A 26809-nucleotide genomic window follows, 5' to 3' on the forward strand; every position below is an offset into this window, starting at 1 on the left:
TGTGTTGATTATGGCTGGTAAACGCCTTAGATTGTATCTACGTTTCTGGGAAAGTGCCCTCCTACCCCTCCCCTAAGTCAACATTAACACTTACTTCTCACTTACGGCAAAATTTTGGCTTAGGGGTGGGGTAGGAAGGCAGTTTCCCAGAAACGTATAATAATCCTATATTTCCTGGGGGAGACCGCGGCTACCCACCCCTTCTTTGTCGTCACCCTACTCTCCTCAATCTTCACAAGGAGAGGAGGGAAGGGGAGGGAGAGGGAAGCTTTGCGTGACGACAAAAAAAAAGGCTGTGTAGCATACTATTCCTGTGGCAGATGTATAAAAAGAGAAGTGGCGGCCTACGTTTTCCAGCTTAGTCAGACAAAAAAAGAACAAAAAAAGGAATAAAGTAGCTGCCTTCGTAGGTTCGATTACCAGCAGCTGTTCAGAAAATGAGCCCGCGCTCTTTCCCCGAACCGAGAGAAAATGGTTGAGGTCATTGTCATCTAGGTCTCCCGAAACACAGACAACGACCACCCCAGGTAAGCATTTCAGAAGGCAGATCCATAGCTGATTGGAGAATAATTTGTCTTTTAGGTAGTTGAATTTGTTATGCTCAAGAGCAAAATATACTAGGTTGGTCCGGTTGCTAATCCCTTCAGACTTTACAAGTATCACTTGAAATTTTTACTTTTGTCACTTATTGCACTGCAAGTAAAATACTAGCCTCATGCGAATACAGCCAATTCTCCTTGCCTCTTGCGGCGAGGAGTAAGGAGAAACGGATGTATAGATACTTTTCCGCACTTTTTTCACTTTTATATTGATATATACATGGCCAGATTGCACCGAGCAAAGCAACTCCCTTTCTATTCTTGTTGTGTGATATAATACATTTAAGAAAAAAAGGAGCACGTTACCTGGGAAGTTGACTGGGTCAGAGTACCTAAGGCGATCTGGAAAGTCAAGGAATTTTAGAACTTTCATCAATTTTGCACTCAATAATATGCATTTTAATTCCAGTTTTTTTCGATTCTTTGGAATCTTTACCAGGAACATTTACTTACCATTCGCTGTTTGTTCGGGGGAATTTTCGGGAATTTTTTCTTTGAAATTAAAAACTCTCTACTTTGCATGCATTGCGTACCATTTATCTCGGCCCAGGGCTTCTCTGTCGAATAATGAGATTCAAAATGGCGGCAATCAAATAAATATTTATCAACCAGAGGCTATTTAAGGACGTTGTCGTCAGCGCGAAGAGGAAGAGGTCACAATGGCGCAGAACATAACAAATACTTTGAAATATGCGAGGTTCATCGCCTTAGCACATATCATTGTCGGAGTGTTGCTGTTTGTGTTTGGAATCATCGATCGTCTACATGGCTATTTTTGGACAGGGTATGGATGCTTTGGTATTTGGTGTGGAGCTTGGGTAGGTTGATTTTATGCATTTAGGACTTTAATTTTTTTTGCGTCAACTCTATAACGCAAGCAAAAGTTATATTTCCGCTTACAACAGACCGAAAAAGTATACACAAAGCCGTGTGCGCTCGGTATAAACCTACAAGACGACGGCAGCGTACACTGTAGCATTTGGCGTTCTGACCGGCTGCAGATGCTCTGATTGAACGTTCGATTCTTTTTCGAATACATTGAATGTTGATTTCACACTCTGTTGCTATTTACATTGACAAGGACAAGGTCACGATCGCCTGTGATATTGATATTTGTTTAACCAATTACTTCTCCCTCGAGTTCACTCTCAACTTTCCAGACTTTTTGTCATCCGCAAGCGGATGATAGTTATCAAGCGTTTAACAACAGCTGTATCTTTCCGTGCACGTATTTCTTCTAAAAATGTAAAAAGGGAAGCTTCATTCCTAGTAAGATTGAAGGGAAATTCGAAACTTATTTCTAGTAATTCATTGAGTCCATTGGTTTCCCAGAACAAGGATCTTGGCGCTGCTTCGCAGACATCACGGGCACCCAACGTCAATTTTCGGAAAATATCTGTTCGGAAGACGATTTGAGATCTAGAATTTTCGGAACATTTTTTGTAAAATTTCTTGCTTGCCTACCTCTGCTAGGATTTTCGAACATCTAAAAATTGGTGTAATTGCCCATTTTTAACGGATTTTTACCCTGAAAAGCTCACCTAGAATTTTCGGGAGCCTTTTTCTCTGGCTGAAATTTTCGAAAAGGTAAGTTTTGATCCCTATGATTTTCGGATCTCGAGACTTTCAGCTAGGAAATCCGAACAGATGAAAAATTTTTAGGGGATAAAAATATGCCTATATCTACCGTTTAAATACTAAAATACGTTTAACAATGCTATGTTAAAGCGGTTTTGAACTATATTCTCGTTGGGTGCCCCTGAGACATTACTAACCGAAGTTCGATTAAACAGGGATTAAACTTACTAAGCCTTTTTCAATGCAACTAAAGCAGCCTTCAATGCGGAACTTGTAAGCTTATTTAAATATGTACTTCATGCCATGCTTTGAAAATGCCCCAATCACCCTGGCGAGCCTGTCAGGTGCACTCCTAAGTTGTGCATGTAATTAAGCTTACTACTGGAAGTATTAATTCAACCTATTTTAGATCAGGTTTATATCATGTTGAATACAGTGTCTGCATTAATTTTTTCTAAAATATGTACCTACTCTAGAAACCCCCAAGTTGATATTAAAAATAAAGCGCGCATCCAAATCTCATCCAAGTAGGTTGATTTACCCTCGTCCTGGGTGTCTTTAGTCTCCCTGGCAGTAGGAGCCATTTTTGTCTTGTCATGCAACATAAGTACCAGGGTGGGGGGGGGGGGTACTCCCATATATGGGCTATATAGGTACGTGCCGCGGAATAGGGTATGGTTTTTGAGGTTCTCGGTCCTTAAATAGGGTATCTTTTTTGACCCTTTTGTTTCTGTGTCCCTGGTGTGGTCCTTAGATAGGGTAGCTTAATTGTATTATCTAATACTGCAGTGTGAAAATGCCCGCCTAAACAAAGGGTTTCTTTTAAACTTGATGTATGCGTTTAAGCATTCTAGTATTTTATGCTTGATGCTATACATCCAATGTTACAGAGAAGAAATAGAGTTTTTGCTTCCATGCCATGAATAATTTTGTTCTTTTCTTGAATAGGGTATCATTTTCCAGCTTTGGGCCTTAAAAAGGTATCAGTTTTTGCTTTCTTAGTCCTTAAACAGGGTTAGGGTTCATGAACCTTCGCGGCACACCCCTATCCAAAATTTGCGGGAGTACCCCCCCCCCCCCCCGCCCGGCATAAGTACTCCTTCTCAACAAATGGCTGCTCACATTCAAACCACTTTTTTTTCCAAATATTGTTTTATCAGCCATTGTAATGATCAACATTTTCAATGAATTGTAAGAATGATGTCAGTTTTCACACAAAAAATGAGTTTGTGTTATTTCTGGTTGTATGGAGGTGTCCGGCACAGTTCTGTTTTGCTTTCTTGCACTGAATTGGCATCAATGATTTCTGCGAAAAGCACACTTGCTCTGAAAGGAGCAACTTTAAACTGTATAAAGCTTGGTAGAAAATCCGGACAGTTAATTTTCCATTGCCAAAATATTTTTTGGCAGGAAACAGCTGATTGATATCACATTTATCACCCTTGTTCGTTGGTCCTGTCACTTTACAGTTGTAGATGTTACATAGGGTCAAATTTGATGTTTGGTTAATTTTTATTTAACCCAGGTTGATTCTCAGTATTCTCAGGAAATAATAATTGAGAATCAACCTTGGTTAAAAAAAATTTAACCTGAAATCAAATTTGTCCTGTAATATGGACATTAATATTATAATTATTTTAAAGCTTGCATGTTTATAAAAAAAGTCATTGGAATTTGCAAGTAAGAAAAAAAGTATATAGTGTCAAGTGGACTTCAAATTCAATTCTTGGCATGGATATTAATTGTTTGTTAAATTGATGCAATCTTAAGTCTGTTTCATGTGGAACAAAAACTAATGAATGTGATGAGAGTGAACTCAACATCACACATTTTTTGGCGATAGCATGCAGGTTATGATTTGACAGCATGTGAAAGGATAATTTGGCATGAAGCAGTTGCAGGAAATAGAACAGTAGAGCTCTGTGATTGGCTAAAATTGGGAAAGAGTGTGGTTTGAATGTGAGTAGCCATTTGTTGAGAAGGAGTATTGAGTGACAAGACAAAAATAGCTGTGAGGGAGAGACTAGGCTGTCTTTTCTGAATCATAAACGTGTAAAAATTTTCCAGATGTGCATCACAGGAGGTCTGGGGATTCCAGCAAGTAATAGAGAGAGGAGCCCCTCTAGCAATGCCTTGGTATGTACTGAATATATCAGAGTTGGTTCATTGAGTAGGTATCTGTCTTCAGGAATGTTTTTGTGTTTTAATTTTTTTTCTAATGGACCAATTTGTATTAGGAACTTCTTCCTCTTTTGTCTTCTAATGCATAAATGTTTTCAATCATCCAAAACTTCTTGATGACTTTCAGGGCAATCTCCACACAAAATTATAAGCTGATGTTTAATTTGGGTGAAACATTTCTTTAAGTATGTGGCAGAATTACAAAAACTGTGCATACCTCATGAATGTAAATTTGTTTCGGCCCAGTTTCCCAGCCTGCGCTCCCCCCCAAAACAGGCGGCTGGATGCATGAGTTTGCTATTGTCAATTACCACCAATCAGATCATGAGCAGGCAGCATAAAATTTATTTTCCTTTGACAAGCAGATTTTAAACAGAAGATTCAAAGAGGTGTTGTTTGATGTAATGTGCGATCATGTCTTAGAGCATTTTAAGCTTAGAAACCTAATTTAAAAATTTTACAAAGAAAAGCGCTATTGAAAGAAGTTGGTAATTAATGGTGAGTATGTTTTTGAAATTCAACAAACTTTGTTGCCATGGATACAATCACAAAGGCTATCATTCAAAGACAAGTTTTAGAAAGTTTTAAATTCTTTATTGAACATTCACTAAATTAATTTTCTAGGCTGGCACATTCATGGGTTTTGCCATCACTTCGAGCGTGTTTGGTGGCGTGGTCATCATTTGCTACAGTATCTCTGTGGCAATTTACAGCCATGAGCGGCGCTGGTACTGGGAATCTCATCACTCAGAAATGGCCGTTACGGCGATAATCCTAGTTCTTGGCATCGTTGAGTTTGCTATCGGAATCTGGGCTTCAGTCTTGTGTTGCTTGATTGTCAATTGCTGTTCTCCTACTTCTGCTCAGGTAAAAATGAATCAGTGTTTGCAACTTGCTTTTTTATAAATTCCGGACGATTTTTATTTTTATTTTGATCAGATGCTAGGAGAGCATATAAGCATATAAATTGCAGAAATGATTGACAAGTGCTTTACAGTGGAAGCTCTCATGAGTGGAACCCTTGGGACACGAAAAAGGTGCCCATAACTGGAGCTGGCTGCTTCTGGACATGTAAACATACAGAGTTTTGTGGGAGTTGAGAAAAACGGGGTTTTGTGAAGGTGGCCATAATTATGTAGAGCAGCCTGTCTGCCTATGAGAGTGTCCATTATGAGAGCTTCCACTGTATTAAAAGCTGGCAGGATAAGCTCAGTAAGTAGAGGGCTGGCCTGCAGAGCAGGATGTTGCTGGTTCAATTCCCTTTAATTCACCACCTCCTGTAAGACAACAACTAATTGCTCACATTTTTAGGTGGTTGCTTATGGGGGGTTCAATACTGTACCCTTTCCGAGAGTAAACTGCTTGAAAACTGTACCGTTGACAGTGGCGCATGCTTATTAACTGTAGTAATAAAGATTGAAAAATCTGTGCAGCATAGTACTTATAAATGTTAATTTCAAAATTGTAAAACGGACGCTGTTATTATAAGAATCTTAATCGACGTTTCGGCAATGCCGCCTTCTTCAGGGTATACAAGACTAAATACCGTTAAAAAGTTCGTCAAAATTAGCTCACGTGCCTGATGGCATACTCGCGCGCGTGCCACATGAAATAGCGCGCTAGGGCGCGCGAGTCGAGTAAGCAAAAAAAAAAAACAAACAAAAAAAAGGGGGGGAGGGGGTTCATTCACGTGAAACTAAAGTCTTGGTTAAGGCCTCTAGGGCCTACAGTCCCATATTTGAATATCAACCTCATCTCCTGCTTCTTACGGTATTCCTGGTTGGCTAGGCCTGCCTTCAATACCGCAACCTTCATGTCCTCCAGTGTATGATTTGGTTGGTTGAAGTGGGCAGGTACAGGAAGGTCATTCCTCCCGTTAGTGATATCTCTGCGGTGTTCTCGAAAATGTCCACCAACCTGCGTCCAGTCTCCCCAATGTACACTATCGATGGACACTTAGTGCACGACAAGCAATAAACCACGTGTTCATTGATGCAGGAAAAATGTCCCATGATGTAAACATGCCCTTTGGGTGTTGTTTTGTGAATGATGAATTAACATGGGGACATGTGCGGCAAATGGTCCTGTTACAAGGGAAAGTACCTGGTGATTGGTGTGGAAGGTTTTGAGGTAGGCTGTTTCTGACTAGCAGATCCTTCAGATTCTTGGCACGCCTGAAAGCGTTCAGTGGTGGTTTATTAAAGATCTTGCTTGTCCTGCTATCCTCGCGAAGGATCTGGAAATTCCTTGAGATTATTTTCTCGACAGCAAGGTTACTGGGTTGGAAGGTAGTGACAAAAGGTACTCTATCCTTAGCGATGTTGTTAGCAGCGTCACTCTTCAAAATTTCAGCCCTTGATTTGGTCGGTGCTTCGTTCCCTTCCCCTCCTAATGAGGTCATTCGGATATCCGCGTACTGCAAAAAAGGTCTCCATTTTTGCTGCATTTTTGCGCGCAAGTGTGCCATCAGGCACGTGAGCTAATTTTAACGAACTTTTTAACGGTATTTAGTCTTGTATACCCTGAAGAAGCCAGCATTGCCGAAACGTCGGTTAAGATTCTTATAATAACAGCGTCCGTTTTACGATTTTTAAATTAACACTCATTAACTGTAGCCTGAGAGTGCCTTCCCGGTTGGGTTTGACATAGACTTGATGTACAAATTCTTCACAATTTTATCACACTCAGCCTCATCATTCATTGAAAGTGGGTTGAGTGACTATTGATTTGATATCAAATTCTCTTTTGGTTTCGAAAGCAAGTACATTCAATGTAGAAGGAGAATTTAGCTGTTTAGAAGAAGTTGCTTAGGGCTTTTCACGCACCCCTTTAATATCATATTTAGTTATCTGCACTGGATCAATGAGGTGTCTTTATTTGGCATAACTTTTTTTGCAGACACAAACAGTTATGTATGTCAACGGCCAGGGTGTGGTCCCTGGTGGTTACGTCATGGCACAGGGTCCTGGTGGTGTCCCTATGGCATTTCCTGTGCAGCAAGCCGGAGGTGTCGCTACCGTTCCTGGTGGCCACACCCAGGTGGTTCACATGCCTCCCCAAGGCATGTTCCAGGTCGCTGGCCAGCCTCCGACATACCAAATGTCCACATCTGGAGCTCAGATGGGCCAGGTGCCCACATTTGGAGCTGAGGGGGGTCACCCACCCCCCTATAACCCAGGACAACAAGTAAGAGTAATGCGTTTTGTTCTTGTTTAACTTAAGCAATATTTCCTGTTATACTAAATCGCTGACGGTCTAAAGACGGTTAAACAAGCTTAAACAGACAACAAAATTGTTTCCAAACTTTGCTTCCAAACGAGTTGAACAGCGATATGGCGCGTTTTACCACGTACATTCAAACCTGTCTGGCAACAAACGGAGTTGTAGCAAGTTACGTGAATATTGACTGCTGACTGAATAAAAGGGAGTCATATTCCTTATGCCGGATTTACGTCACTGCAAAAAAAAGTTTTCCTTGGGCCGGCAAAAAAACGCCACATGTACAGATTTTTTGCGAAAAGTATAACTACTCTCTTCTTTCTGCAACAACTCTCACAACTTGCAAAAACCTCATTTGTTACAAGACAGGTTCGAACCTGAGTGGTAAAACGTGCAACATCATTTTTCAACTTGTTTTGCAGCAATCTTTCAAAACAAGTTGCACGGAATTGTTGCCGGTTTTTGTGTACCTTAAGTTCAACTTAATAGCCACAACCGGAACTCTAAGGCTATACATGTATTTGCATTAACTAAAGTTGAAATGGCGTCTAAGCCCTTTCAATTCGACGCTGTATCACGACTGTTTTCTGCAAAATATCTTTCGGAGAAGCAAATGTTGCCTAGAATTTTCTATTATTTGAGGACGGCTAAAAATTTTCTAGGTGACCGTTCCGCTCATTTATAGTTTTCGAAACTTATCTAATAAATTCCTACTATTTTCTGAAATTTAATTTTCACATTTTACTTCCCAAGTTAGGGTGTTTTTCGTAGAAAAGGGAAACCTTAAATTTTCGGATTCAAAAATGTGATTGAGAGAGGAAAGGGAAATATAATATTAGGGCCATTTATACGAGGAAAAATAAGACGCGTCTTACATAAGACGCGTCTTAAATAAGACGCGAACTTTCCGTATAAACGGCACATTTCGTCTAAAATAAGACGCGGCTTAGCTAAGACGCGTCTTATTAGATAAGACATGCTCGTATAAATGGTACAGTTCGCGTCTTATTTAAGACGTGTCTTATGTAAGAGGCGTCTTATTTTTCCTCGTATAAATGGCCCTATTGTCTCACTTTAATTGTAATACGTCAAATTACATCTAAAATTTTCGGGAAAATAATACTTATTGCCCTTGTAATTTCGAAAAGACTCAAGGTCCCCTAGAATGACCGAACAGACACAAATTTTATAGCACCACTTAGAATGCCTACAGAGATTTAAAAGTACTCTAGATAGCCTAAAAAGTGCTTTCGATGTATTTAGGAGGAAACCGTCAATGGGTGCCCCTGACTGTATCAATTTACTTTTTTCATTTATTAAATCATACTTGCTCCCTTTCTTCTTTGTAGCTCCCTGTGAAGATGTGATGAAAATGGAGCCTCCAGTCTTTAATGAGTGACGTCCGTTAATGTTTTGTAATGATGCATCGGAAAAATGACTTCAAATCTGCATTCTTTCCCGGCTTAATAGACTTTTTCACGGTATTTCGACTTTTGACATGGACAAGTTAGGGAAAATCCGCGAACATCATTGAAAAGGGCGCCTGAAGATTAATAAAATTGCCTAGTCTGAAAGTGAGTTGTTGAAGACTAACAAAGATATAGGTCCTCAATCAAAGTCGCGAAATTTTACAGCAACTTTTTTCGCAACTTTGCAGAGATGTATCACTTTGAAACATGGCAATTTTACTAATATTAAGGCGGTCTTTCCAGTGGTATCGACGGATTTTCCCTAACTAGTCCACGTCAAAAGTTGAAAAACACCGTGAAAAGGTCTATTAGCCTGAGTGGCAGGCGTTTGAAAGAGAAGGGGATTCTGGACAGGCGAGAAACGTGAAAGGCTCGCGCGCGCGCGAGGGGTGGCCTCCCTTCGGTCCATTGCGCGCGTGGTCTCGCGCCCAACTTCCCTTTCCCTTCTTTTTCTAATGGCTTCCACGCAAGCTAGTTCTTTCCTTTTCCAATTGTAATAATTTTCCGCAAAACCAAACGAGCGGCAAATTTATAAATTATTTATGCTTTTTTTATTATTTTAATATCACGCTTACAGAAGCAAGGTTTTTTATCACTTTTTATTTCCAGCGTTTCAAAGTAGTATTTTTTCTTAAATCTTAATCAAAATTTATCGATATCTTTCCGTGTTTTCATGTGAAAAATGGAAACATCGGGAGGTTTTTTGGTGTCGCGCCAACTAAGTTTGGTAATATTGTGCTACGGGTTATTATTCTTCTTTCCAATTGCCTAAATTGGAAAATTTACTGCGATGATCATTCTTCACTTTAATTTACAACCGCAGTTCAAAAATAAATTATTTTATATATACTTCACATCATTTCACTCCTCACGGGAGATATGAACTCAATAAATTGATCTCGCTCCCAATGTGTGGCTTCGTAGCTCAGTTGGTAGAGCAACGCACCGGTAACGCGGAGGTCACGGGTTCGAATCCCGTTGAAGCCCTGATTTTTTCAGGCTTTTCAGGCTTAAATTGGAAAATTTACTGCGATGATCATTCTTCACTTTTTTCACTTTCAAGGTTATTGTAGTATTTTACCGTGTAGATATTGATCAGAATTTGATTTTCAATTTTGTATTAGGTCAATTGCTGATAGCGCCATGTGTTCGCAATGTCAGGTCACTGCCGAAAATCGTCTCTTTGTGGTCGTGAATCTCTTGAACGTTGCTATTTCCCGATATAGCAGCGGCATATTTAAAAGTTGAAGAGAGCCTGTTGCTCTAGAAAGTTAATTTATTATGTAAGCTATTGTATTGTATGTTAGTTGTTCTTGAGAACATTTAGTCCTAAAGCAAGCACAAGGTGTGAAAAGAAACATGAAATGCTGTCATCGCTTCAAACAAAATTTTCCCTCGCACCAAATAAATAAAATAATGGGAAAATGAAATTTATTCTCATTTGCTGCTCTCAGTTAGTTGTTTCTTTCTCTATTACCGTATTAATTCGATTAACCGCCCTGGGCGCTTAATAAATTTTTGGACCTTGAGAGTGGGCGCTTATTCGAGGTGGGCGCTAATTCGAGGCTGGGCGCTTATTCGAATAAATACGGTAGTCAGCCTAAAAAAGCCAGTATTTCAAAATTTCGAGACGTCACCACTGGTTTCCCCGCGAAATTACGTCTGAGAAACGACTGCAGGAATTCCATACTGAAGACGTGTCATTACCAAGATCAGGTAGTGCTCTTGATTGGCCATGCTGCGAGGGAAAACGCTTCAACCAATCAGGAGCGCTTCCTAGTTCTGGTTAGTGACACGTCATCAGTATGGAATTTTTGTAGTTGTTACTTAGAAGTCATTTCGCGCGCGGAAAAAGGGTCACCTTTTATATACCTTCCATTATATAACGGTACCCCTTTAACATAGTAAGCATCAATCGCGAAAACGGAGGCTTTTTTTTCATTTTCGTGTAAGGGTCGGGTGACGTGCAAACTACTATATTTTACGGTGTTTAACATAAATTCTTCAACCTCGTCTCATGCTTTACTTAAACACAAATAAACAACATAGTTTTTTTAGAGTGCGTGTCCCCCTCCCAGGGCACACCTCCCGTTACATTCTTCCTAATACCTAAAACGTCCCACGTACCCCTCCCCTAAGCCAACATTAATACTTTCTTCTCTCTTAGGGCAAAATGTTGGCTTAAGGGAGGGGTAGGTGGTATGGGCAGTTTCCTAGAAACCAATGATGATCTATATCTATCATATTAGTAATTAAAAATTATTAATGGACAAGGTCACTTGGTCAAGCACCTTAATTCTGTCATTTTTTTAATTTATTAATCCGGACGAAATTCCCCTCAAAAGATTTTCTTTTTATCCTGCAAGCATGTATCAACCTCGTCCCCAGGGCTTTTCCCTCAAAAAAATGGGTGAGGTGGGAAAAGGCTTAGGCTGTACACGTGACCAGCCGATGCTAGGGCTTTTTCCCGCCCCTCCCATTTTTTGAGGGAAAAGCGATGGGGCAGAGGGACGAGGTTGAGCATGTATATATCGGCATTGTGAGCCGCCAGTTTTGATTATCGCAGTTTCTCTGGTGGTGCGCAAGTGGCCGAAATTTTGGTGTCGTTCATTTTGTGTGTGTTTTTTGTTTTGTTTTGTTGTTTTTTTCTTGCAGTTTCTTTCCTTTGCAAAATTCATTTAGAAAATAAAAATACAGAAAATAATGATAGTGATGATGATGACGATGACGATGACCATGACGATGATGATGATGATGATGACGATGACGATGACGATGACGTTGACGACGACGATGATGATGATGATGATGATGGTGATGATGATGATGATGATAATAAGAAAACAAAATTTGTTTTCTTATTGTTATTATCATCATCATCATCATCATCATTCCAGCTTAAATTAAGTCTTAAATTAAGCTGGAAATTGAGCTTTCTTAGTAATTTGACATTGGACGGAGCTGACATAGTATCACTCATGATGACGGAGTACGACTGAAACATCTTTGAATGATGAAACGGAAAAGGTAAGGCCTCGGCTTCCGTTTTGAATAAAAGGCGAAGCGATCCGCTTTACACTGTGGCTTCCCTATCGAGGGAAAAAAAAAAAAAAAAAAAAAAAAAAAAAAGGTATCCCAATATCCTCTCACTTCCCATTTTTCACCTGTTCCCAATTATAGCTGGTCACTACAATTATCATACATCACGTACTTACTGCAGCAGGGCGCTGTTTACATAGTCTTCTGGTAATTTGCAACTGTACCTGGCTCACAAAAATGGCATTAACTGCTAAAATAAAACTACTGCGGATTCTGTCGGTGGTTCAATGCTGTATTGCAGTGTGGTTAGTGGTGCTTGGAATCGTGGAACGCGTTCGCGTTAGATGGCAACAGAGTGGATTGGGAATGCCTGTTTGGTTTGGAATTTGGGTAAGCAAACACGAAAATTGATCCTTATTATGTGGAAAAATCTTATTTTGTTTGGAGTTTCATCGTAGATTTCAGTTTCAGTGAAAAAGAAAAAAAAAACATAATGAGCAATTAACTGTGCGTTGCATTGAAAAGGTTTATAACTTGTGGTTTAAATCAGGACATGAAACACTGCGATAAAATATATATCGATGACTATAGATATCAATTAATCGATCAATAGATATCCCGTGACTTCGTTCTGGAATGGTCAGTTCGTTCCACTTAATAGTCAGATCGTTCCACATTACAGTCAAAACTAATTTCACGATAGTCTTAAAGCCTTGGTGTTACCCCAGTGTAAGCCTGCGTTCTTTAAGCCAAGAAGCAAAAAAATAAATAAATAAAAAAATAAAAAAATACGTCAATCAATCAATCAATCAATCAATCAATCAATAATCTTTATTTATACACAATAAGTATTAAAGCGACGCTTTGCTTGTGGGGTCGTGAAATTAAATTGATTGAAAAAAAAATACTGCACTTAAATGCCTTCACATCAAGTTTTACACTGAAACTGTGGAATGATCAGGCCATAAAGTGGAATGATCTTGCTTGGAAACATCTGACCACAGAACGAACTGATCATAAACCAACTAACACAGTGGAGTCTCTCACAAGTGACCACCATAACAATGTGAAGATTAAGTGGTCGCTTTCGGGAGGCGGTCTCATACTGTACGAGAGTCAACAAACAGGGGGTCTTTTCCGAGTTCTAACAGGTCCTAACTTATTTGATGTTTGGAAGATAATTCAATTATTGCATGTAAAATGTTTTGATTAATAAACATTATTGATTGGGAAAGTTGTTGTGCAGGTTGTTGCAGATTATCACTGATTATCAATTTCAGTGATATAATCAAATCACGAAGGGGCCACGGACAGGGGCGGATCTAGGGGGAGGGTGCAGGGGGTGCGCCCCCCCCCCCTCCCCCCCCCAAGATGACCTGCGGTTTTCTAATACAACTGGTATTTTGCCAAAAAAAAAAAAACTATGTGGTTTATTGGTGTTGAAGTAGAGCAAAAGACGAGTGCACCCCCTCCTAAAAAAAATCCTGGATCCGCCCCTGACGGAGACCATACTATGTACACGGTATGATCAAGAACAGTTTTAAAGGGACAGTTTCTTGATTGTATTATTCATTATTGTGTTGTATCTGGGAGACTCGCGTAATTATCGTGGGAGAGGTGACATTTACGTATTAAGTTGGTCAAACTTTATTGTAACATTATTTTCCCCAGGGACAAATAAGAGTGTTTTTGATAGCAATATGATTATTACCATGGTTGATAATGTGGAGGAGAGGTACAAGTTTATCGTTAAAGCAAAGTGAATTTATATTTTTGTTTTGCATTTTGTTTCTAGGTTGGCATCACCGGTGCTTTTGGTATTTTAATCACCTTTAAACATGTTCAGAACACATCACATGGTCCAGTCATTCTTCAGCATTTGGTAAGCACCATCAGAAATTTCTATTAATTTTTTTTATTAAATATAAATTAAAATGATATAGCCATAACACCCATGTTTTCAAAACACTTAGTAAACAGTCCTTATATATAGACACTTAAAAATGATTTTCCTTCAACTCGTGAATTCCCTACTATTTAATACGTGTATGCCTGAATCCTAAAAAAGGGTACGTCTTTTAGGCAGAACCCCTCTTTATATACCATGATAGGGATTCCCCTCCCAAAAATTCAAATCCCTTTCAAAACAAATCAGAACTCAGAAGCACAGGTAAATTGCTGGTTTGCACGTGACGTACGTCACGGCGACTATGGTGGTGGTCAAGAACAAAATCATTCCTATCCTCTGGGAACTAAACTCTATTTTCAGGTAAATTCTTCAAGAAAAAATTCTATTGTCTTGATCCCCAACATGGCCGCTTTTTCAGGTGGCTGCAAACCAAGAATAGTAACTGTTTATGATAGCTAATGATACAGCATTTAAGTTCCCTGTGATGCCTCTGCATAGCTTACTGAAACAGGCCCTCTAGTCAGTTTGAAGAATATTAATAATTTTAAGGTCTTCTAGGATTTCAAGGGAAGGCTTTTGTGTTAATTAACCAGTAAAAGTATACAGATTGAATGAATATAGACTGCTGTGATACAGCACCTTGAATTAATTTCTATTTATGTTTCATTTCTTTACCTTTACAAATGCAGGCCGTGACCTTGATGGGTTTCTCATTGACTTGTGGTGTTCTCTCTGCCCTTCTCATCTTCAATTACTCACATGAGCTGTCCATTGCTTCCCATAAGCAACTCAGATATTACACCCGCACGGGGGAGGAGAATTTTGTTTTACAAAACATTCCTCTCATACCAGATGTAAAATATACCGAAGAGCATACCCTTGTAGGTTTTATATTTGGATTTACAGTTGTGGAGCTGATTGTTGCGATGTGGTCAGCGGCGATCTGTCGTGTTAGCGACCATCAGAAGTCACCCTCTGAAGAAGAGCGGGTAGGTTTCCTGACCCTCCCCACCCACTCAATTTCTTTTAAAGGCAATATATGTACAAACAGTTTTATTCCTAACATTAGCGAGCCCTTCTTGAAAGGGTGGAGGAGTATGGCCCTAGCCGCCCCATGTAACGGAACCCGGGAAATTTGTGCTTGTTGAATCTGGATTCTTGGGCTTTGGAATCCAGAATACAGCTCGAGGAATCTGCAATCCCACTAATGTTTGTTCCACTGAGGAAAACTAGAATCCAGTATTTGGAATCCGGAAATATCCATGGCATGGAATCCAGAATCCAAGACTGCCATTGCTTCCCTTACATCAGGCAACACTAGTCTGAATTTCAAAACCTGTTGTTTCAGAAAGAAACAGAAGAAAGCCAAATTCCCTATCAATATTTTTCTGTTATGGTTTCGCTGCACTGGTCGACCATGTAGTCGCCAGTGCAACTCCGTGGTAACAGGTTTACTGACTCCTTGGAGGATTTGAACTGTACTGTATATATTTGCCCTTATCTTCATTTGCTGTCGTAATTTCAACCCATTTTTGTTTCATTTGTCACCATTTATATTTCTTATGTTACTTTTTTAAGGCCATGTCACTTGTTGAAATTTTATTCCAACAGGGTGCCACTTGTCAAAGCAAAAAAGATTCACAAGAAAATTCAATTTTTTTTTGGTGAAATCCTTAAAAGTAAATATGACCTTATTTCAAAAATTCCACCTAAGAGCTAAGGAAACTCATTTGAATGGTAGCAACATAGGATTTTGTTGACCCACCAATTTAAAAGTAAGGTTTATAAATACATGTGGTTTCACCGTACATGTGACTTAGTTAAGGGGTCAAAGACTTAAGGAGGGAATTAAAAATTCAGAGTTATGTCGCAAATGTCAAATCAATGATCAACTCAGTTGATAAAATCAAATTTTGGGTACCAGTCCACTGATGCAACAGCGCAGCCGGTTTGTATTGAAACTAACGCCATCACTTGTGTGCATGTTTGACATACCCTTTCATTTGAGATAAAAGCCTTCCTAGAAGAAAAGGTTGAGAAAAATATCCTGATTTGTCAGTGGCTAGCAGATGGCTGAGGCAAATAATTGATCTGTGAGACACTGACAAATCGTGATATTTTCCGATAACCGAGTTCAAATGTTTTTTTCCGTTCGATCACCGAGTTTGTTTTTTAATGAATATCTTTGGCAAGCGAAGTGATCTGCCATTTTCACGCAAGAGCGATTGCAAGAAGGAGAAAAGCACGGTTTCATTTACACATGAGCAGAATGTTATTTGCAGCCAATTTACACAGTAGGACGAAATTGCACACGAGCAGACCATAATTTGTAGGCAGTAATTTGCAGGTCACGTGGAGGACTCGTGGCTAATGAAACGGAAGAAACATTCGCATCCAACAATAAAAATGGTTATTTGTAGAGTGAAATAATTACATTTTTAATGGTCGTTTTTTGTGCATTTTATTTTTCTTTTTAGTGTGAAACTCCACTGATCGTGTCACCAAGTTCTCAAGGACAAGGAGGCCAAAGTGTGGCCAGTAGGTTTGGATATACAGCCGGAAATGCCTAGAGACACTAGAGAAGTTGTACGTTTTGATGAGGTGTTGGAACAGAGTTGTAACAGCTACTACACAAGCTATTGTATATACATACATCACAATCGTTTTACATGTATATAGTCAGAAAATAAGACTGAAAATCTCTAGGTTGTCCTGTTTTTTAGTGTCAATGTATTTAGCACGCAAGTACTTAGTGAGGACACTATTTTTACGACCTCTGCTGGAGACGGGACCACCATTTTACCCTGTCATCTGAGCTACTCAAAGGTCTAGCTGTTTGCAGGGCAAAGACAGTACCTTCATTTTTCAGTTATTTTAAGACCTAAATACAGTCAACTCTTTTTTAAACGGAAACTTTTGGGACCGGCACTCTTTGTCCATCTTAAGGAGATGTCCATCTTATGCTGAGTCAACTAAAATTAGTAAAGAAAGGCGGGCAATCTAGGTGTTCGTCTCACAGAGGCGTCCATCACACAGAGGTGTCTATCTCACAGAGGTGTCCATCCCCCAGAGGTGTCCATCTCACAGAAGTGGCCATCTCACAGAGGTGTCCATCTCACAGAGGTGTCCGTCACACAGAGGTGTCTATCTCACAGAGGTGTCCGTCTCACAGAGGTGTTCGTCTCACAGAAGTGTCCATCTCACAGAAGCGTCCATTTCACAGAAATGTCAATCTCACAGAGTTGTCCGTTAGGAGGGAGTTGACTGTTTTGGTCTAGTCCTGGGAATCGAACCCGCGACATCCCGCTCTGCAATCAAGCGCTCTGCTGACTGAGCTGCAGTAGTCTTGGTGCGGTTATGGAAAAGACGAAGCGAAGAACTGACGATGGGCAGGAACATCCTCAAGGATTCCGTTTTCAGCAAGTTGTCTGTCTCATAAAGAGTCAATCAAAAAAAACAAAAACTTAAGAGCAGCAGGAACTAATTCTAGGCGTCCGTTTTAGGTAGTTCTCCGTCTTAAAGAAAATTCCACGAATAAGTATTTGACTATGCTATATAATTTCTCAAAGGGAGGAATACCGTAACGTTCTCCATTCATCAGTTAATAAAGGAGTAAGTAACTTGAACAATTCTCTCAAAGCCGTCATCAATTTATCTTGCCCGTCCGCGCGAAATGCGCTTATAAAAACCTAGTACACTATACTGAGTGCCAATTCAGTGTCTTAAACAATTCCATGTTTACTCTAGTTAAACACTTGATGATAGACAATTACAAAAATTCACGCTTAAGCAAAAACCTCCACCTTTCACGCTTGCTTTGCCCACTCTTTGGCAGCCTCGCCACTCATTTGCGCCCTCGCCAGAGGAAACCGCCAGCTCGCCAGGTACGCAGGTTCTTTCCACTTACAATAAGCCCGGTACCTCGCCCACCACTTCCCCCTGCACATCATAAATTAAACTACTGCCCCCTTCTAATAAATATTCCTCCCCGCCTTTCTCTATGAGTTACGATACCTAATATGCGCAGTCTACGTTAAATTCTCTGTGTAGACATCAAAAATAACATCGAGAAAGACTCGAATTTTTTGTTTTGTTTTCTCTCTAAAAGACCGATTTCCTGCCAAAAAAACCTCGCGTTGCTTTTTGGTTGCCACACCTGTTGATTGAGTTATTTTACATTGGTATGTCTGCGGTGCGGACGGGCGGGCGGGCGGACGTACGGTCACCAGGAGCCCATAACCCGCGGCGAGCAACTTCCATGCGCTCTTGTCACGGCATTTTCACGGACCAGTTTATTTTTAGAACAGTTTTGGCGGAAATTTTGAATATCTTTTAAATTCCACAAACCAGGCAGCAAAACCTACCAACCTAAAATGATATTTTTTGCCTTTTAATACTGCTTAGTTTTCCGTTTTGATATCTTATGTTTCGAATGCGGTCATATATGGTGGAGATTCTATTTTCGCTGGAAAAAGTGCCCTAAAATGCGTCTAAAAATAAACCGAACCGTAAAAACGCATTGTCATAGGCCTAGTATTGGAGTTGCTCGCTTCGGGTTATGAGCTTCTGAGGTCACCTGACCACCGCATGGGATAGGCTCCTGGTAAGTGCGTGTTTGATATGGAGTTACTGGGAACGTTGCGGCCTTGGCCCTTCATCCGTGGAATTATGAATAAGAAAGAACCGGTGCAAGCTTTGTATACGGCATAGATTAAGCTTTGAGGGTTCGACTGAAAGGCCGCTGTCTTGAACAAAATACTCCCCACCCCTCCCCACAGCCACGGGCTCCAAAAACAATAGATATATGGGACCACAGGGTCCCAGGCTCTCAACAGGCTCGGCCTCCTCGAAGCCAAATTATAAAGATTTGTATGGGGATTTATCTTATGATAAAACGATAAAAATGCACAAAGCTAGAAATGTATGGGCATGTTTTGCAAATGTGCTATGTTTCATTACAGTATTTTGTCATAAAAGGGGCAATTCCTTCACTAAAACTGCAGATAACTCACACTGTTATGTTGCTCTGGTTTGAATAAATGTGATTGCGGTCGCGTCAATGGTCAGCGTTGTTACATTACATTTATCATAAATAAAGTATCTATCCAACTCTTCAAGCTTCAGTACACTAAGCTGCGGGTTGCCATCTGGGTCGCGAAAATGGCAATTACGGCCAAAATCAAACTATTAAGGATCGTCTCTGTGCTGCAGTCTTTGATTGCAGCGTTTTTAGTCGTGTTTGGAATCGTGGAGAGAGTGCGTGTAAGATGGTTATACACCGGAGTGGGTATGCCTATTTGGATTGGAATCTGGGTAAGCGGTAGACTATCAACAGCTAAACCTTAATTGTGCACTGAGATAGCGTAAACCACAAGTGAATGCAGATAACAGCGGTTGTGAAAAATAATTATTACTTTTACGTGATTTTAAGCAGATATATCTTATCAAATGCCTTAACGGGCAACGAATTCAATAGGGATACACTCGAACTGAATCTAGGTGTTTAAGAACCCCGGGGGGGGGGGGGGGGGACTCCCATATGAAACAGACGGGGATGCTCGTCGGAAATTTTGAATTTAACCCCTAAAAGAGACCCTTTGGGGCATGGCTCAAGCTTTTTGTGACCCCTAAAGGAGACTAATCTGGGCATGGCTTAAGCAAATTTTGACCGCTAAAAGAGACCGCTTAATATCACACAAATACGACATGCAATGAGTTTTAATAATATAAAGACATAATCATCGAATGCTTTTATCTAAAAGTAGTTTTTAAAAGCATTGTCATAAATCTCAAGTTCTTTGCAGAGCCCTAAACGAGACCTTGGCGGCTTGAAATATTGGTGCTTTGCCCGGAACACCCTAAGCGAGACCAAAATCCAAACTTTACACCCCTAAGCGAGACGACGAGCATCCCTGTCTGTTTCATATGGGAGTCCCCCCCCCCCCCCGGTTAAGAATTCCACATTTTTCCTCCACTGTATATAAACTGTACCATACAGTGGCCCACAACTGTCACGGCAAAACCAAAAACCTCATGGAGGGGGGCATTGGGATTTTTGGTTTATGCGGTTTTCGCTTTTTTTTAGATCGGTTTTTCGGTTTTTGTTGCAAAAGACTTCGGTTTCTTGGTTTTGGTGGTCATTGCGGTTTGCAAATTTTTCGTTTTTTAGCATCTGGTTTTCGGTTTTCGTGAAAAATACTAACGGTTTTCGGTTTTGGTACCCGATGTGGTTTTTGGTTTTTCCTATTTTGTCCTATTTTGGGTTCCGGTTTCTGTTCGATTTGAGCAGCACTTGATCTCGAATAGCCACGAAACGCTAAAGTTATTTAGAGGAATGCGTGACAAAATACATGTCATGGTAGGGGATCAAGCGTCTCCCTCGATGCCCAGCGAGACTTTGACCTCGCAGACCAGGGCGACCATTTGGTCAGTTTGCGGGCTATGGTTCCAACGTCCCTCCAGCACCAGCAACGGAAGAAGCAATTGTGGATTGTGTTGCGTTTTTTTCAATGAGGGGAAAGGCGGCAAGAATTTTCGAAAGAAAAACAAGTTTAGATGTAAAGTGAAAAGGGACGAGAGAAGCCTGCAAAAGCTTAAGAATAGCGAAGGCCAGCAAGAGTTTGATGAAAGTAGTGACAAAGAAGTTGAAGTCAGTGCAGATGACAACAATTCTTAGGGCCAGCAAGATGAATTAGGGGCATCAACGAATTTTCTCTTTGGTGCAAGGTCGCGATATGGAAGGGCAGTGAGGTTCAATAATCGACTGCTGTTTTGAGTATCTGTTTATTACCACATTAAACCTTAGAGCAAGTTCCTGCTGCCATGTAAAACTGAAAAGGAACTAATTGTATTGGTTAGCTTCCTCAGTGTCAACTCAGCTCAGTGCAATCGCATGTTAGACAATCGAGTCTCCAAACTTTGACGTGTTAATTATCAAATGGAAATGTTCGATTAGAGATTTTCAATTGAAGTTTCCAGAGCTATAGCTTTTTGCGACTGCAAAATTGCAATTCTAAAGAGGACTTGTGTGCAAATTCTCCTAAGTTAACTAGGCTCCATAACTAGCAGCTTTTCGGAAATTGAGCCGCAAAGTCTGGGCTCGAGAGAGCGGCAGAAACAAAGCCTATGATTTAAGCAGACACAAAAAGATACGAAGGCTTCAGACAAAGTCCATGACATTCACAAATACTTTGGTGAAATTGGTGTTAGCTTAGTTTGCTCTGTATGGTCCTGTATGCCCCACTTGTCACCATTGTATCGGTTTTTGACGGTTTTATATGCAGTTTTCGGTTTTGGCCGAATTTTTTTGCAGTTTTGGAAGATTTTTTTCTTCGGTTTTGCCGTTTCTAGTATACCCCAATGCCCCCCTCCTTACGGCAAAACCAAATACTTCACAGCAAAAACCAAATACCTCACAGCAAAAGCAAATACCCACGGCAAAACTAAAGCTATTTATTTATTTATATTACCTTGTTTATTATTTGTGATCCAATTTTTCATATTTTTAAAAAACTCTAGTTTAATCAAATGTCTTTAGTTGATGTGAATGAGAGGATCAGGAAGCCATGGCCTCCTCAGTCTTTTACCATCCTTTTTGCACTTTTCTTTGTGAAAGTGCATCGCAGTTTCAACTGATTATTGTGTCCTTTTTCCCATTTGTTCTGCCCTTCTGTTTCAAGGCCATGTCCCTTGTTGAAATTTTACTGGATCAGCTTTTTACAAAAACATGTACAACAGCACTGTACGTTAATGATCATCCGTTATGAAATGATCAGGCATTTTTCTCTGTGTAGTAGATTTCTAATCACTATCCTTGTTTGGTACTTTCTTACAGGTCGGCATCACTGGTGCTTTTGGTGTTTTCATTACTTTTAAAAGGGTTCAGAAAATGTCAGATGCTTCAGTCATTCCTGAACATTTGGTGAGGTTCAATATAATTTGTTACTAAGGCCTGGTTCAAATGTTGAGCTTTACATGTATATGCACTTTTTGTAAGTCTAATGATTATTGATACTATTAAATAAAATATTATTATTATTGTTATTATTATTAATATAATTATGACATTCAGCACATGTTAGGTTTGATGCTTGAATCGTAAGAGTCGACAGTTTTCTCTTTGGTTTGAACCCACTTTTTGTCAACCCAGACTGTCAACAAGAAAGTCAAAAGGAAAGGTTGTCTTTGATTATCTTATGTTGTAACATGTGCTGAATCATTCTAATGCATAAGTTACAGTACGTCAATGTCTTTTCCCCCCTTACTGATGATTGGCTACGTCACGTTCTAGCAGCGTAATCAGAAATATAGGCCCTGCGTAGCTTGGCTGGGGCCCGGGAGGAGGTGCGGGGGGGGGGGGGGGGGGGGTGGGTGGTGATTACAGTCATGTACTTTTGATTTCAAGTGTCAGGGATGATTGGAGAATTTTTGGGGGTTTGCAATTTTTGATCCTGGGTATTTTTTGTGTTGGAAAATTTGGCAAATATTTTTTTGGGTGGCTTGATTTAAGCAGGGCTTTTTTTGGTTATCAAAACAATCTGAAGATCCATGGTAGTGCCAGCATTTCCCAGTCAGTAAGTCAGTACAAAATGTGCAATGAGAATGACAACAAAGTGGCATGGAGTGACATGATCATTTCGTGATATATCATTTAATGCTTTCTGGAAATTTTTAAGGCTTTTAAATGTGGCATGGGACTTTTTAGGGTTAATGTAATTGGGTCCATGGATTTTTTTTGAGTTTTGTTGGAAGCCTTAGTATATTTTGGGTTATGATTTTTGTCTCCATTCAACCCTTCCCCTCTCCTCTTCCCCCCCCCCCCCCCCCCCCAGGGCCAGTGTCATTAAACCCATCTCATGTGCCAAACTAAAGGGATACAACCCTAAAACTACTAGAAATTATTGGAAGAGCATAAAATACCGTCAGACCTTAGAACACAACCACTTCCAAATAAACGCCTCTTACATGTATCTAATAAATGCCCCCTCTACTCTGTTAAAACTGTATTAGATGCCAAACTCTAATAAACAGCACCTGTCTATCAGATGCCCCCTATGAGAATTACTCCAAAATACCAGAAGTTTGAAAAGAAGGCCAAAATCATTCAATTCAAATTCAGTTTCTTGCTTGGTTAACAAGGCTTTGCGTATTTCGTCTTGTTCAATGTCAAGTTCAAAGGAAGGATAGACTAACGATGGCAACTCAACAACCCAGAGCGAAGAATTCTGACATTGATGTTGGGATTTGAAAGAGGGATATGGATTCTCTAGATGATCTAGATGTATCAATAATTAATGAAGTGGATATTTCGCTACTTTTAAACTCTCGTTTGTTACCGAAAGCAGATATTTATTTAATTTTGTTTAGCTTGTTTCAGTTTTGAGAATAAACATGTACCTCTCTCTTTTAATACATCCTATCTATGAAATGCCCCCAGTTGGACTCCTAAAATTGAATAGTTACCCCATGCAGTTATTAGATCATTTATAGTAACTGAATAGTGGGTCTACTATTGCTTGGATGATAATAACATTTCTATTTCAGACCAAAATACATGTTGTAGTTAATTTTTTTTATCTCAGGTAATTTTTGTTTTTCTTTCGCTTTTGGGTATGGTAATGTATGATAATGACATTGAAACAAAGGAAAAATATAAATTACTTGAGATAAAAAAATAACTACAACGTACATATGTTTGAAGAGGGCAGACTGCAATGATGTTGAATTGCTGTTGTTTGAAATAAAGTCTGTACCTGTACTTAAGCCATAACTGTTCACTTGTAGGATGCCTAAAATGCTTACAATTCCATAACTGGCTTTAGCCATTAAATCCTAAATACCAATATGAGTGATTTTTATAAGCTAAATATGATTGTTTGCTTTATCTTCCTACAGGTCATGACATTCATGGGTTTTTCTTTGACATGTTGTGTGATGTCTGCGACCCACCTCTTCGCTCACTCATTTGAACTCGGCCTCGCTGTGACAAAACTGTTCAGGAGCCCATCTTTCCCTCGAGAGGATAATTCTGGCTCATATGTTTTTATTCCTATTGATTTCACCGATAAACATTCTGAGGAACATGGACTTGTGAGCTCTATATTTGGATTAATGGTTGTAGAGTTGTTGATTGCCACTTGGTCAGCCATGATTTGTCTTATTAGTGACCATCACAAGTCACGCGAGGATGAACCAGTGAGTTTCTATGATGTGACAGACTGTTTTCTCTATTGGGCCCCTCAATTGCATGTTTCAGTACCCAGGGGAATCTAGTTTCTAAGCTACAATCAATTAAAATGAGTCATTTATGAAAGGGGGTATATGGGCGCACTAGATTTTCAGGGCGTTTTTACCTGTACTCTCGGATGCATGAGGGCACACCAGACGTTAAATGGGTTAATCTGTGTAAGTTACACTAGAAGCTTTCATTAAGTTTACATGTAGCAGAATGGTGGGGTGAGGGTGACATCTTCATGTACCTCTCAATGCTCCCCACAGCAGGGAACATTAATTTACTTTCACAAGAGAGACTTTTTAGAAGGTCACAAAGATCAACTGATTTAGTGCTGAATCTACTTTGAAACATTTATTTCATAAAATTATATTTATTTTGCTTCATAATAAGATACATTTGCTTTTTTGCTGGCGCCAAGTTTGCAATAAAACTCAAATTTTTTTATGGTGATGGGGAACGAAAAGTCAAGCTATCTTTATCCCTTTAAGCCTCAATATTCACAAACAAATTCCCCATAATTTTATTGATCTTCATCTTTATTCTCTTAAATAATATTAGTTGAGCGAATTTGATAAAAGGAGCATTTTCCCTTAGGTGATCATTGTATAAACTCTCTTAACCTGTTCTCCTGATTATGTAGTGATATTGTGAAGAGAAAATTGATCTTGGTCACTATTCGGACTTAAAGGGTTACTATTATGTATTTTTATTGGTCTCTCTTTTTTGTATTTTTTCTACCTTTCAATAATCATGCGCTGTGTCTTTCTAGTGTGAAACTCCATTGATGCTTACACCAACATCCCAAGAACCAGGAGGCAAAAGCGTGGCCAGCAGGTTTGGGTATTCAGCCGCAAATGCTTAAAGACAATAGAGAAGTACTACTTGTACATGTATGTGTGAGATTGAAGTGAAGTGTACCTAGCAACTACTGCAGGGGCTGTTATATATCACATGTGAATGATTCTCTGGTATTATTTTAGTTACATGTAGATGTTGGTGAATACTGCTTTTGATGTATACTGTACCTTTGTAAAGGGGTTACAGTACATGTGTATATAACAGGGATCATGTTGCTGTTTTAGGTCGATTCATACCTGTAGGTTAATTTAGGCAGGGGGTTACACTGAGAGAGGGGAGGCACTCCCTTACAGTATGTGGCTGTATGTGCTGCTGAACAGGGCGTGGTTTTCAGGGTATTGAGTCTCTAACAGGGTACACAATGTACAATTTCACCATTTAGTATAAAAAAGGAGCATGTGTGGTACCAACTTTTTTTTTTTTCTCAAAAAGTTATTGTTTCACTATATAAACTTTCTTTACATGCTCCAGCGCTTGCTTTGCGAGGAAGAACTTTTTAATTCTGTTTGCAAAACAGAATTAATCAGGGTCATAAAATTAGGTCTCTTTCTTAAACAGGGTGGGAAAGTGAACTATTTTTGTCTTAAACATATTCAGCAGGGTTTGAAGGCCTTCGCCGCACATCTGTACCCATACTTTCCCTGAGTGTTCCTCCCCTTTGGGGGGGCGCGGAGAGGGGGGTCACCCCGACTGACCTGCATCTACAATATAGCCCACGGGAATTGCAGCATTTACACGCGTGTAAATTGCGTGCAATATGGCGGATTTACACGCAAAATGCACGTGAAAAACAGGCGTGTAAAATTAGACAAAGCTTAAATTACACGCAATATGCGTGTATTTATCATAGAGAAATTTCCTCTCCATTACTTTTACATACAAGCTGCGTTTTTTTTTAAAGGCTGATTTAAAAGAAGTCGTAAAATGCTGATCGATCATAGTCTCTTCACATTCAAATTTCAGTGTAAACTGTATGTATTGATCTGTTTGTTTGAAAGTGGACTATTCAAAGCAGATAATAGATTTTGTAGTTCACAACATGTTCTGTATAATTTTATTTCTTCTTGACATCGTTCTTAGCAGACGGTGTTCAAATAGCAGGGTTGGCTCAAATGAATTTGGTTTGGAACGCAGCTGACCATTGAATCTGATCATTTTAATAAACCGCTCATAAAGCGCGCAGCGCATAAAAAAAAAGGAAAGTCTATTAAAGCTTTGGTTATTTACTTTAAAAAAAAGGTTTCATAATTGCGTCTTATACCCACCATCCTGGATTTCCGAAATACTAACAGTACGCCGAAATTCATCCTACTCAAAACATCAACAAGTTGGTTATAAAAGTGAGCTATATGAAATGTAGGAGTAATGGCTTCATGATTCGACCCTGCATTCATTATATGCCGCTGAAAAAGGGGGTAGGCAAGAAAATAAAGTGAGTGGTAGACCAGCGGCGATTTATATATCTTAGATAATTAATGCAACAACAGCAACCTTAGTATTATGATTCCATGGTGGTCATTTTAATACTGCGCTAATACTTACTATACTTTACATGTACAAATTTATTAACACTTGTGCATCCTTGTATATTTTTATTTACGTAACTGTAGTATCTTAATCATAAAAAGGTGAAAAAAGGAGTAAAACGCAATGAAAAATAACTTTCTGTAACGTGTAAATCCCTCGTAAGTGACTTGTTAAAAGTCGATAATTAAAAAAGTTC

The 26809-nt window shown here is 39.6% G+C and overlaps 3 protein-coding genes and 1 non-coding gene across 4 annotated transcripts; all 4 read left to right on the forward strand.

Annotated features, from left to right (window-relative positions):
* The first annotated feature begins 1203 nt into the window (after window positions 1-1203).
* Window positions 1204-9512, forward strand: LOC140945728 (membrane-spanning 4-domains subfamily A member 8-like). The gene is made up of 5 exons (XM_073394773.1): window positions 1204-1417; window positions 4245-4313; window positions 4983-5225; window positions 7257-7544; window positions 8927-9512. Exons 1-5 carry the CDS (start codon window positions 1259-1261, stop codon window positions 8942-8944), a joined length of 777 nt encoding a protein of 258 aa, XP_073250874.1. The 5' UTR covers window positions 1204-1258; the 3' UTR covers window positions 8945-9512.
* A 448-nt stretch (window positions 9513-9960) lies between these two features.
* Trnat-ggu (transfer RNA threonine (anticodon GGU)) lies at window positions 9961-10033 on the forward strand. The gene has a single exon. It is a non-coding gene; the product is annotated as a tRNA-Thr (tRNA).
* A 1946-nt stretch (window positions 10034-11979) lies between these two features.
* On the forward strand, window positions 11980-17697 carry LOC140945733 (uncharacterized). Its single transcript, XM_073394779.1, has 5 exons — window positions 11980-12073; window positions 12227-12475; window positions 13881-13967; window positions 14684-14983; window positions 16472-17697. The coding sequence occupies exons 2-5, from the start codon at window positions 12323-12325 to the stop codon at window positions 16562-16564; spliced, it is 633 nt and encodes a 210-aa protein (XP_073250880.1). The 5' UTR covers window positions 11980-12073; window positions 12227-12322; the 3' UTR covers window positions 16565-17697.
* Window positions 17698-19123: 1426 nt separating this feature from the next.
* Window positions 19124-26451, forward strand: LOC140945732 (uncharacterized). The gene is made up of 4 exons (XM_073394778.1): window positions 19124-19307; window positions 21829-21915; window positions 23889-24188; window positions 24998-26451. Exons 1-4 carry the CDS (start codon window positions 19155-19157, stop codon window positions 25088-25090), a joined length of 633 nt encoding a protein of 210 aa, XP_073250879.1. The 5' UTR covers window positions 19124-19154; the 3' UTR covers window positions 25091-26451.
* Window positions 26452-26809: the final 358 nt, after the last annotated feature.

This window comes from Porites lutea, chromosome 8 (genome assembly GCF_958299795.1).
Source record: "Porites lutea chromosome 8, jaPorLute2.1, whole genome shotgun sequence".
NCBI classification, from domain to species: domain Eukaryota; kingdom Metazoa; phylum Cnidaria; class Anthozoa; order Scleractinia; family Poritidae; genus Porites; species Porites lutea.